The 11,232-nt window shown below is 43.0% G+C and overlaps 1 protein-coding gene across 3 annotated transcripts in view; it reads left to right on the forward strand.

The window, feature by feature from the left end:
- TRAPPC9 (trafficking protein particle complex subunit 9) overlaps nt 1-10,649 on the forward strand; it is a 450,083-nt gene extending 439,434 nt beyond the window's left edge. For 2 of the 3 annotated variants that reach the window (XM_039731495.1, XM_039731497.1), the window contains 2 exons: nt 325-548; nt 7,578-10,649. In XM_039731495.1, coding sequence (XP_039587429.1) covers nt 325-548; nt 7,578-7,757 — 404 coding nt within the window. In that variant the 3' untranslated portion in view covers nt 7,758-10,649. The remainder of the gene's footprint in view (nt 1-324; nt 549-7,577) is intronic. The other variant, XM_039731496.1, reaches the window with a different exon arrangement.
- The last annotated feature ends 583 nt before the right edge of the window (nt 10,650-11,232 follow it).

Raw genomic sequence — 11,232 nt, forward strand, 5'->3', positions numbered from 1 at the left:
CCATGAGAAATGCTCTATGGCTTTGGCCTTCAAGGGAGGAGGTTAAAAAAAAATATCTTCTGCTGCCTGTGTATAGACCATAATTGGGTTTTTTCATGGCTCTTTCAACAGCTGTGGACAGATATCAGGCCCTCATGAGCTGTTTTTTCTCAAGCAGGTGCCCTGCACAACAGCACAGCACTGGGTTTTCTCTCCCAGAATTAACTGTCCCACACTCCTGGTTTCATTGAGGTTACTTTTTTCTTGTTGAGCCTCCTGTCAGGATTAATGCTGTTTCTGAAGCAGGTGTCCAGCCTAATGAGGACTCATTTCCTTGATTTGCAGACATCCTGGTTGATGGCAAGGTCTGTGACTGCGACGTCGTGGTGACCTGCCAGGTGGGGGACCCTGTCCCCTTGCAGGTGAAGTTGACCAACTGGAGCAAGCACAGCGTGGGGCCCTTTGCCCTGACCATGATGCCCTACCAGGATTATCAGAATGGGGTGCACAACTACGAGCTGCAGGATGCCATCACCTTCGTGGGGTCCAACACCTTCCACATCGACACCGTGAGTTGTTTGGTGACAAGTGTCAGGATTTTGAGTGATGTGCATTTGAAAGGGGCCTCATTACTCTATTGTGCATTTCAAAGCAGATTAATTTTTGGAAAGCCCCATGATTATGGCAGCTATTGCTAACAGTGCTGCTGCATTCATTTGGAATGGTCTCTCAGAAATGGTTTAAGACTGCAATTTGCTACCATGTAAACCACCAGTAAATTATCAGAGGCTGCAATTTCTGGTCACTCCAGATCTGGCTGAATGTGAACGGGTAACCCTAGATTGAATGTTCAATACCATATTGCCAGTCCCTTGAGTCACCCAGCGCAACCTGCAGTAATAGATTTTAAATAACTTTTTTTTTCTCTTTAGTCCATAAGAAACATTCCCCAGGCTGAGCCAAGGAACTCAGCAAATCAGTTCTAGTCAGGTCCTGAGGAAACACAACAGACTGCAAAAAGAAAATGCTAAGCATTAATGGCCAATCTGATGAGCTGGTTCATTTTCTGGATGCTTAGCATACTGTTATAAAACCATAAAGAAATGCATAAAATGAGGCAAAAAAAAGTGCCCCTTTTTAAAACAATTGAGATTATGATTTTTGTCTCAATTTCTCTAGAAAATTCAAGTCTAGGAGCTTTTTGCTCCTAAGGCAAGACACTGAAAATACAGATAACACTACTCTCTCCCACATCCTTCCCTCCCAAAAATACAACAACAAAATACCTGGAATAAAAATTTGCAGGCAATGCTGCAGAATGGAATGAGCAGCATTTCCTTTAACTCATGAAATAAACATGAAAAATGGGGTGAGTGTTTGGGATTGTGCTTAGGACCTTTGTTTAGGTCAGCTCTTCAGATTGGTAATAAAATGTACCTGTCAAAATTAAATATATAAGTGAACTTTAGTTAGAAAGAAATTAAAGGTTAATCACAGAGATAGTCACCATGCATATTTTTCAATTACGCATCACAGAAGAAAATATTTCTAAAAGCTAATGAGCATGAAATATACCATCAACTTGCTTTTTAATGGGGGCTAACTGCATTCTTGTAGCTGAATAATTTAAATATGCCAACAGAAATCATCCAGGGATGGCTTTCTTTGACTCTGGTTCTGACAATGTGGAGTTTTTAATCAGAGTGGTGGTGTTTGGATGCCCAGCTGCCAAAGGGCCTGACCCTCCAGGCTAATGAGGGAAAAGGGAGATGTCAGTGTGATGTATTCTTACCTTCTGATTGAGTCTCCTGTGGGGCAAAAAGTTAGGAGGTCACATCTCTGGTGCCTGCCCAGGCAGCCTTCTCATACGTTACGGTCCCTGCCTTTGCCCCATTGCTCAGTATTTTGACATTTCTCCTGTAAACACAATCCCCAAGAAGTTAAAAATAGAATCGTTTTCTGCTGCTTGTCCTCCTTTCCATACAAAAAGGTGAAATGAACAAAGTGTCGGCTCTTGGACAAGAAATACATTTCAGTGTGTGTGGTTGACATTACACAGGTGCCCAGGGAAAGAGCTTGGTCATGTTCTTTGGGGTGTAGAGCCCTGATTGTGGAAGAAAATCCTTTATGTCTGCCAGAGGCCCTTTCTTCCTTCATCATAACTAATTTAGGAATAGAAAATAGATTTCAGAAAGTTCCACCTGTTTGGGGGGGATGAGGGGAAGCCCTGGTTTGTGCATTTGATACTTCGAGGAAGAACAACCATGCTCAGCACTGTGCTTATGCTCTGAGTTTGGCCAAAAGTCAGACAGGCACTTGTTAAAATACCAAAGAAGCTCATGGCTAGGTAGAGATGAAAGGCAACCAGAGCTTCTCTTTTTTATAAACAAAAGTTGAGATACTGGACCAGATTCCCTGCTGGTTTTTAACTCAGTGCTGCTGTATGGAAGCTGTTAAAAATGTCCCCATCATTTTTTTAACCCAAGGTCATGGGCACTTGACTATTTTTCTTGTTTAGTGGAAGTGGCTTGAGATGATGCCCTTTCCCAGCTGCTTGTGAAAGAAGCTCCCCTCTCCCCCTGCAGGCCCATCAGGACAGACACTGCGAGAACTTGTTTTTGTGCAAAGTTGTCCAGTTTAGCAAAAACCCCATTGGTCAGCAGTTTAAGTTAATTGGGCTGACTTCACACTGACACTGGCACAAGGATGCTGACATGATTTATTGCAGGGCTGAGCTGGGTGGGAGGAAGGATGGAGAATCAAGTCTGGTTTGGTTTATCACTGGTGCGTGGTCAAGAACGAGTGGGAGCATCAGGTATTGCAGCAAGGCCAGATACTCCTCACACCCTGAAAATTCACTCTGTTGTCATGCAAAAACTTCAGTATTGGTACAAAAAACCACAATAGAGCCCTCTGCCTTCCTAAATCTTAAGTCTCATGCTGAAAAATTCACTCTTATTTTTGATTCCAGACTAAAATGTCTCGAAGCAGTTTCTGCTGCTACCTGGAAGACAAGGGACATATATGGGAATTTTCAGGATGCACATGCTGCTTTGCAGTGTGAATATAAATTGTTGAAAGGGTAAAAGTTACACAGTTTTGAATTTCCCTTTCTTGTGGCTTGAAGTCCAAGTTAGGAGATTTATCTTGGAAGTAATGCAATGATGCTTTTTCACCTCTTTGTGCTTTTACCTCAGTTCAATGCAGCAGCCTGGGTTTGTGTCACAAAGTCTCTGCTGGATATGGTACTTCAAAAAGCAAAGTCTTTTGTGGAAAATTTTGAAGGATATTGAGTTATTTCCATGCATTTTAAATTAAGTAAAGTCTGCATTTTTAAGCACAACTTCTAATTTGGCTAACCTTACTTTTTTCTGTATTTGACAGAAAAAATTACTTTCTCCATTATGACTTAAATATTTGACATATTTTATTCAGTGGGTGATTTTGAAACATGAGTTAACATAGTGGAACTTACTGATTAAAATACAGTGGATTTATTTATTTTTTTATCTTGCTTCACAACATAAAGTTTAACTTTTGCCCTATTATTAAATTTTCTTAGTTCTTACCTCTGTTTTTTGTTGAATAATTAGTTGATCAGACAGAGTTGCTTTTTTTGCCAAATTAAAACCAAAAATATTGCCTTCTGTGGAGAATCCTGTAAGTCTCAGCAATTCATCCTCTCTTGTTGTCCCTGTTTGTGCCATTACTTATCCTCAAGCAGGATTTTTTTCCTGTGTGTGTTATCACACACAAGCTCAAGTGATTGGTAGTGGGAGATGAGGAGAAATTCATTAGTAGATGGTCATTTTGAATCAGCTCAGAAGCCACGGTGAACATTTGCTCACTTCTGGCAGGTCCTCTGTGGCCCATCTGGAACAAATTATTTTTCTTGGCACTGTTTTATTCACACTGTAAACTCTTTGGGGCAGCGAGCAGTAGCTGGCACCAGCCCTAATCTCCAACTGAGCTCCCTAAGTACTACAGCAGTATAAATAAGTAGTAATTAGTTCTAAGCAATCGCAGTCCCACATGGTAGCCTAAATCAGGGAAGGATTAGGATGCAGCTAGAAACTTAATTTTTCTTCTATCTTGGTGGAACAAAGGAGCAATGTGGACTTTTTTCCCTTGATTTTCGATCATTATTTTCTGAGGTAAAAGCTGCTCATCTTTGTTTCCATGAATGGTGGAATTTTAATAAAAACCCATTTTAACTCTGCCCTGGCTCAGGAATGTCAGCATCCTGGTGAATGATTCAACAGACACACAGGCACAGATCGGGGCTGTGGCACCACCAGAACTGTGTGCTGCTGGACTGGAGCACAACAGGAATTTGGTCTGGGTCAGGCACGAGTTGTGTTCCTCACAGCTGAGCTGGGTCAGGCACTGCAGGCTGACACTGGCGTGGTGTGTCCTGCCAGCTCCAGAGGTGACCACCTGAACAAGCCACTCTGAGTGGCTGAGCAAGACATCAGAGCTTAGGCAGTTTAGGGAACTTTTGCCTTATTCTGCATTTGATCAGGTGAATCCTTGTGTTGAACAGCTGGCTTAGATGTGGACATCCACTTTACAGATGTTTGGGTGGATTCAGTTCCAGACTGAGACACCTGAACAAGGAGGGGTTACCAGGAGTCCATGGAGGTGTGGTCTCCAGCAGGTAGAACCTGGCTCATTAACACAGGGCTGAGACTCAGTTGCCTAAAAGTAGATGTTTGCCACCATACAGGTGCTGTGGGTATCCTACCAGCCACCAGATGCTGCCAGAAATCCTGTAAGACATCCTGGGCATCTTCCCAGTCCTGTGCAGGTGTCTCAGTGCCTTAGCCCATCCCATTACCTGAGTTTAGGCAACTCTATTCTGGCTCTGCTGCCTAGGGAGACCATTCTGTGTCTGCTCCACTGTCTCATTGACTAGGTATCCTCCTTTTACAAAAGGAGCTTGGATACCTTGGACCCTAAATGTAGGTTTAACCTCAAAATCAGTCCTGTGCCTGGTGTAGCAGCTGGGCTGGATGTGACCCTCTACTGACCTGACTGCTGCAGCTGAATGTCTGATCTTTTGGGGGTGTTTGTAGGCAGCCCCACTGGAGACTCAGCCTTACTTTCCAAAAGTTGGCTGCTGTTTCGAAGGAAACATTTTGTAACTTCTGCAGAGCCACTTGCACTTGAGCAAGGCGGAGGTTTCAAGCTCATTTTGCTTCCCTGTTTCTTCTCCAAACCACAAGTGTTGATGCAGTGGTGGTGGCACAACAGATGTGGGTAGAGCCCAAACCATGAGTGTGATGTCTGGTGCTGATGCTGATGGGCCTGGAGCCACCCTCCTGCTTGCCAAGGGCTCTGAGCTGTGCTGTTACAGACATTCCTTCCTGGTGCAGCCAGATCAGGAGAAATGGACCAGGAGCTTGAAACAGCTAAAGGTGCTGAGGAGGCTTCTTTTGCTGTTCACCTGCACCCACTGCTGGCATTAGTGCCTGCCTCTGGAGGAAAGTCCACAGCAGTTCCAGTGAGGCAGAAATCAGGCAGGCAGCCCTGGGGAAGGGGAAGGGAGCAGGAGGGGACAGGGCTGGATGTTGTTCTGGGTGTCCAGACGCAGTGCCAGAGGGCAGGAACTTGTACCCAGCGAGGAGGGGAGATGCCAAGGACGGGCTCAGGGGAACAGCTGTGGCTGCTCTGATCCCTCAGGTGGATGACAAGATGCTGATACAAGTTTGCTGTAGGTCAGCAGAAGTGCTCAGCACCAAAACCAAACCCTGGGCTCTCCAGCTCAGGGCATGTGTCTGCTTGTGAGCAGACAGGCCCTTGTGCAGGAGCTGCAGTTCAGAGTCACAGAAGCACAGAATGGTTTGGGTTGGAAGGGAACTTAAAGCTCATCTCATTCCAGCAGGGACACCTTCCCCTATTCCATGTTGCTCCAAGCCCCATCCAGCCTGGCCTTGAACACTTCCAGGGATGGGGCATTCATAGATTCCCTGCAGCCTGTGCCAGGGCCTCACCACCCTCACACTAAAAATTTTTTTTACATATATGTATCCTAAATTTCCCCTCTGTAAATTTGATGCCCTTACTCTTTGTCCAATCACTACAGATCCTAATGGAGAGCCTTTTCCAGCTTCTCTGTAGCTCCTTCAAATACTGGAAGGTGCTGTGAGGCCTCCACTCAACCTTCTCTTCTCCAGGCTGAACAACCCCAACTTTCTCAGCCTCTCTTCATAGAAGAGCTGCTCCAGTACCTTCAGCAACTTTGTGGCCCCTCTCTGGACTTCTTCCAGTTTAGGGAGGTCCAACAAAGCAGACTGATAGCCCAGGGGATGATACAGGATGACGTCTACTGGCTAAAGAACCCAGCAGTGATGGTGCAAAAAAAAAAATCTAGTACAGGAGAAAATGGAAACAGCTCATTCCCTTCACTTTTGAAAGCTACACAGAATCTGCCTTGTGGAAGGTGGCTGGAAGTTTTCTGCTGTCTGAAATATTCTTGAGTTTCCTGCACCCCTGAAATCTTCTGTTGATCATTTGCCTTCCCCCTCTTCCCTGCCATGACCTTCCCATCATCTCTCTTCTGGTCTTCCCAAGCAGTGGCAAGTTGTCCTTCAGCAAAGGGTGTCCATGAGCACTTCCTCAGTTCACACCCCATTGTTCATGTCCCAGTTTACAATATAATGAATTTTTTTTGTAGTGGAGAACAGCCCTGATCATCTGTCTCAGAGCTTTAGAATTTATTGGGACTCTTCTGCTGGGATGAAGCTGCCTTTTCACAACTTTTGGAAAAAATCCGTCCAGTGGAATGGCTCTGTGTTGATTTGGTGTTTTGCATTTGCTGTAACTCAGTTCTAGGCATCCTGAAACTGGATTTAACATCTTGTGGAAGCAGATATTAATTCAAACATTATCACATGCTGAACAGTGGTGGGAGTGTTAAAGTTAGAAATTACTGAAGTGTCTTGCTGAAATGATGGACTGAGATATATTATTTGTTGTGAAGATATGGATTGTAGATGGATTTGTGATGAAGGAAGATACATAAATGTAGAAATAGTGTGAACTCTGTATATTTAATTTGGACAAGTAAAATCAGGATGGCTACTGTTTCTGGGAAGTTTCTTGCTAAACTTCATTATTGTAATGATAGTCATCTAAGTTCCTGATTAGAATTTGCAGTGAGATTGTGTCTCAGTAATAAGTGAAAATGAACTTACTTATTGCTAAGCTGTTAAATGGCGTTTAAACCATGTATTTAACATTAAATCAGAGGCATGATTTAGAACTTTAATAGACATGTTGGTAAATGCAGTCTAAGGAGAGATTTAGAGTGATCTCAACCTTAAACAAATTCTGGTTTGGTGACTCCTAAAGGTTCATATTCTGTTTTGAGCTGTGGCACAGATTCACTGCATGAGTGAATAACAGGATTAATTTTTTAAAGTAACATTTTTACTAGAATAGGGATGAGATGTTTACTCCTTTTTGTATGAAAGCATTATTAAGATGTGAATCTGGAGTACTCTGAGACCCTTTGAAGGAGCTAATGAATTGCAAACTGCAATTAATTTTCTTTGCTGATGGTGTATTTGTACTGATTTTTGTATTCTCTTTGCCAGGTAAAGCCAACCAAAGACTCTGTGTACTTTGGAGCACTTCTCTTCCTCTACACGGGCGATTTCTACCTGAATATCAAATTCCATGAAGACAACTGCAGCAGGGAGCTGCCTCTGTCCTGGCTCTGCCTTCCCAGTGTCCACATCCGTGCTACAGAGCCCGTGGCCCCAGCTGAGCTGTAAATGCACTGTGTGCTACTTGATTACCCACAGCACACAGCAGTGCTTGGCACATCCTCTGCTTGACCCCAGCTTGTTTCTGTCCAACCCCAGGACACAGTCTCTTCTTTGGAGGAACAGCTGAACACTTTCTGAATTGGCTGATAGTCATTTGGACAGCTGCTTTAGCTAATTTCAGAGGGAGAGAGAGAGATTTTAACTATGCTGAAGTTTTTCTCTCTTTTCAGAAAGCCTTTGAAACTATTTGCATTATACTTCAATATGCTCCATTGATATCAGTGGTTTGAAAGAGTCTTGAGGGCTGAATTTTGCAATGTGTTTGAAGGTCTTAAATCCTGTTTGAATAATCCTGTTTGATCATTTTTCAGTAAGATTTGTGTATCTGTATGAAATTCCTCCTGGTTTGTGCTGGACCCATGGCATGTTCCCTTGGGATATAGATCTCTGTTAGATTTGTTCACTGGCTTGCTCTTGTTCATTTGTTTGCTGAGAATTTGGTGTCTTTGGTAGTAAATGGCAGTAGTGGTGCTTTTTAGTGTGTACTGAAAGTAAGAATAGCCTCCAGTTATTCTCTCCCTCCCCTGAGCCCAGTGCCACTTGCTCCTGGTAAAGTCACTGCCTTTAGTTTGGCAGATCTATGAACTAGAAAGGAGAGAGGGTGAGGAAGAGCAAAAGAGTTTTGTCCTTGAGAGAATAAATAAGCCAACTTTTGGCTGCCTAAGGCTTGGCTGTGAATTTAGGCTTTCACAGTTCTGTTCTACACAGTCATAGTCACTTGAAACATTTGCAGACTCTTAAAGTTCCACGAGAATTAATCAGATGATCATTAATATAACTTTTCGTGAGTTTTTGCAAACTCTTTCACCAGATTTTTCATACTAATATACTGCTTTTTAAATGTATGTGTATTTTTCCTTTTTTTGGTTTTCTTAAAGTTTGGGGTTTTTTTAAGTTTAATTATTTGGCAGTTAAGGCCATGGAATTCCTGAGTGTGAGAGTAGTTGTTGAATGTACTGATAATTTAGCCTATTTTTCAGAATAATGTTTTTGTATAGTGAGACATGTTTTTACCCCATGTAAAGCAGGGAGATGTCTTAGCTGTGTGATTAATACATTATTTCGTGGACCATATGTTTAAAACCTATCTCAGTCTTTTCTTAAATGCATAGTTAAATTTGGTGGTAGTATGCTTTTGGGGGTGGATACACACAGATGTGGCAGGGGCACTCCAATTAGCTCTACATGATCTAAATCTACATGCACAACCTCTTTGCAGATTCTTTATTTCTTTAGAATCATGCAAACATGGACCCCAACTGAATGCCTGACTGACCCTTCCTGCTCAGTTCTGGCTCTCTGCATCATGCCCAGGGGTACTTTAGATGTGATTGGTGTTTCCCATAGGAAAGACAATGCTCCAAACTCCATTCATTGCAAGCTTGTGAGGGACTGTTCATCCTAAATATATTCCCAACCTGTGGGAACTGTGGCTGTAGAATGGTAGCTGCATTTCCAGTGTATGCAGGGTATTATCTCTAAAAACCTGTGTTGTGGCTGTGTTATCAATGTTTGTGCTTGAGCTGTGGCTCTGGACTCAGCCTTGAAAGTGGAAGTTTTCAGTCTTGACCTGATGAAAATCTGAGCCCTGCTGAGAGATTTATTTGCAGTAATTCCCTACTCTGTCAGGTGCCAGTGAGGTCCAGTAACAAAACTGTTCCTTAGACTGGCTCTGGGCCTCAGACACCCCTGGAAAAAGGGTCCAGCAGCTGAGTTGGGTCTGCTTTTCTATGTTGGTGCAGCTTGGCTGTCCAGATTGTGCCATGAGGCTGAATTCTGTCACTGGATAGGCAACAGCCAGAAAAATAAGATCCAAGGAGAGCAGGAACTAAACCAGTAATCTTCTCTAAAAGCTTGGTTTTGACATGAGTGTCTGTACTATGTTGCAATAAAATCCAAACTGGGTTTTATTCAGTGTTCCCAGAAGATAATCTGCAGATTCTAGGAATACAACTAAGTCTTTATAACGACCACATTGAAATAAAAATATTGTAAAGTAGAGGCTGTTGCAGTCAGGATGCTTCAATTTACCCAGCTAAGGGACTATTCTCTAATTAATTTTTGATTCTCTGAGAAGAAAGGGTCTTGTTCTGTGAAGCCTGTCCTGGGATGCAACATTCCTGTGCCTTTTACTTATAAAGGATCCTTATCTAGAGCCCACTGAAGCTGTTGGAATGGGAACAGGTTTTATTATAACAAAAGCTGGCTGCATATTTTCTAGGTATCCAATATGCCATTATAAATCTGCCATATGTGCACATAAATATAAGTTCTTATGTGTGAGATGACCCTTAAAGGTCTATCTGTTCATTATATAGCAAACTAGTCTGTCCCTTGTCAACTTGGACACTTAGTTGCTTTTGGCATTTATGATATCTTCCCCAATTTTCTCAGACTTCTACTTGTCTAGGTGAGGGAGATGGAACACAAGAAGATCTTCCTTCTGGGGATCATTTTTAACTTGTCCAGAAGGAAAATATTTAAGTGTTAGTGTAATTTGGAGAGGGGTTGAGGGAAAGGTGCTTAAAATCACTGGGGTTGCTGTTAGGATTGTTCCTTGTACTGCTTGAAAGAAGGATGATACTTTTCTTATCTGCTTTCCTTTCTTTCTCCTTTTCTGAAAACTTCTTTTTCTTTCTCTGAAACACCCAGCAATTATTTTGAACACGATGAGCTGAACTGTTCATTGTAAATCTGATACAAACCATTAGCTGCAATAAATTGTTCCTAATTTAAATGGTCATTGCTGAGAGCAGATGTTGACCCCATATATGAATGCACTGGAGAAGCATAAGTTATGTAACTTTAACTGAATAAATCCTTGTGGCTTGTTATTTACACCTCTGCCAGTCTCTTTAGTCTGTAGTTCTTGGTTGTGTTCTTGTGTGGTTTTGCTGATAATAATGCTTATCTCTTGATTCTGGATTGTGTCCAGGGAGGTTTAGGTTGGATATTAGGAAAAGATTCTTCACCCAGAGGTGGCTGGGTGCTGAAACACGCTCCCCAGGGAAGGGGTCACAGCCCAGAGCCTGACAGAGCTCAAGAAGTGTTTGGACAATGCTGTCAGGCACAGGGTGGGACTCTTGGGGATGGTCCTGTGAAGGGATGGGAGTTGGATTTGCTGATTCTTGTGGATCCCTTCCAACTGGGCTTGATCTGTGACTCTGTGTCTGATGTTGGGGGTGGTGAGGCCCTGGCACAGGCTGGCCAGAGAAGTGATGGCTGTCCCACCCCTGGAAACATTCAAGGCTGGGTTGGACAGGGCTCTGAACAACCTGATCCAGCTGAGGAGATCCCTGCTCGTTGCTGGAGGATTGGAACTAAACCTGTAAATGTTCCTTGCAACCCAGAGCATTCCATGATTCTTTCACCTTTTCCATCCTTTGGGAAACAGCTCAAAGGCTGGAAGGACCATCTTGGA

Source organism: Passer montanus, unplaced genomic scaffold, assembly GCF_014805655.1.
Source record: "Passer montanus isolate IOZ18808 unplaced genomic scaffold, ASM1480565v1 scaffold78, whole genome shotgun sequence".
Taxonomy (NCBI): domain Eukaryota; kingdom Metazoa; phylum Chordata; class Aves; order Passeriformes; family Passeridae; genus Passer; species Passer montanus.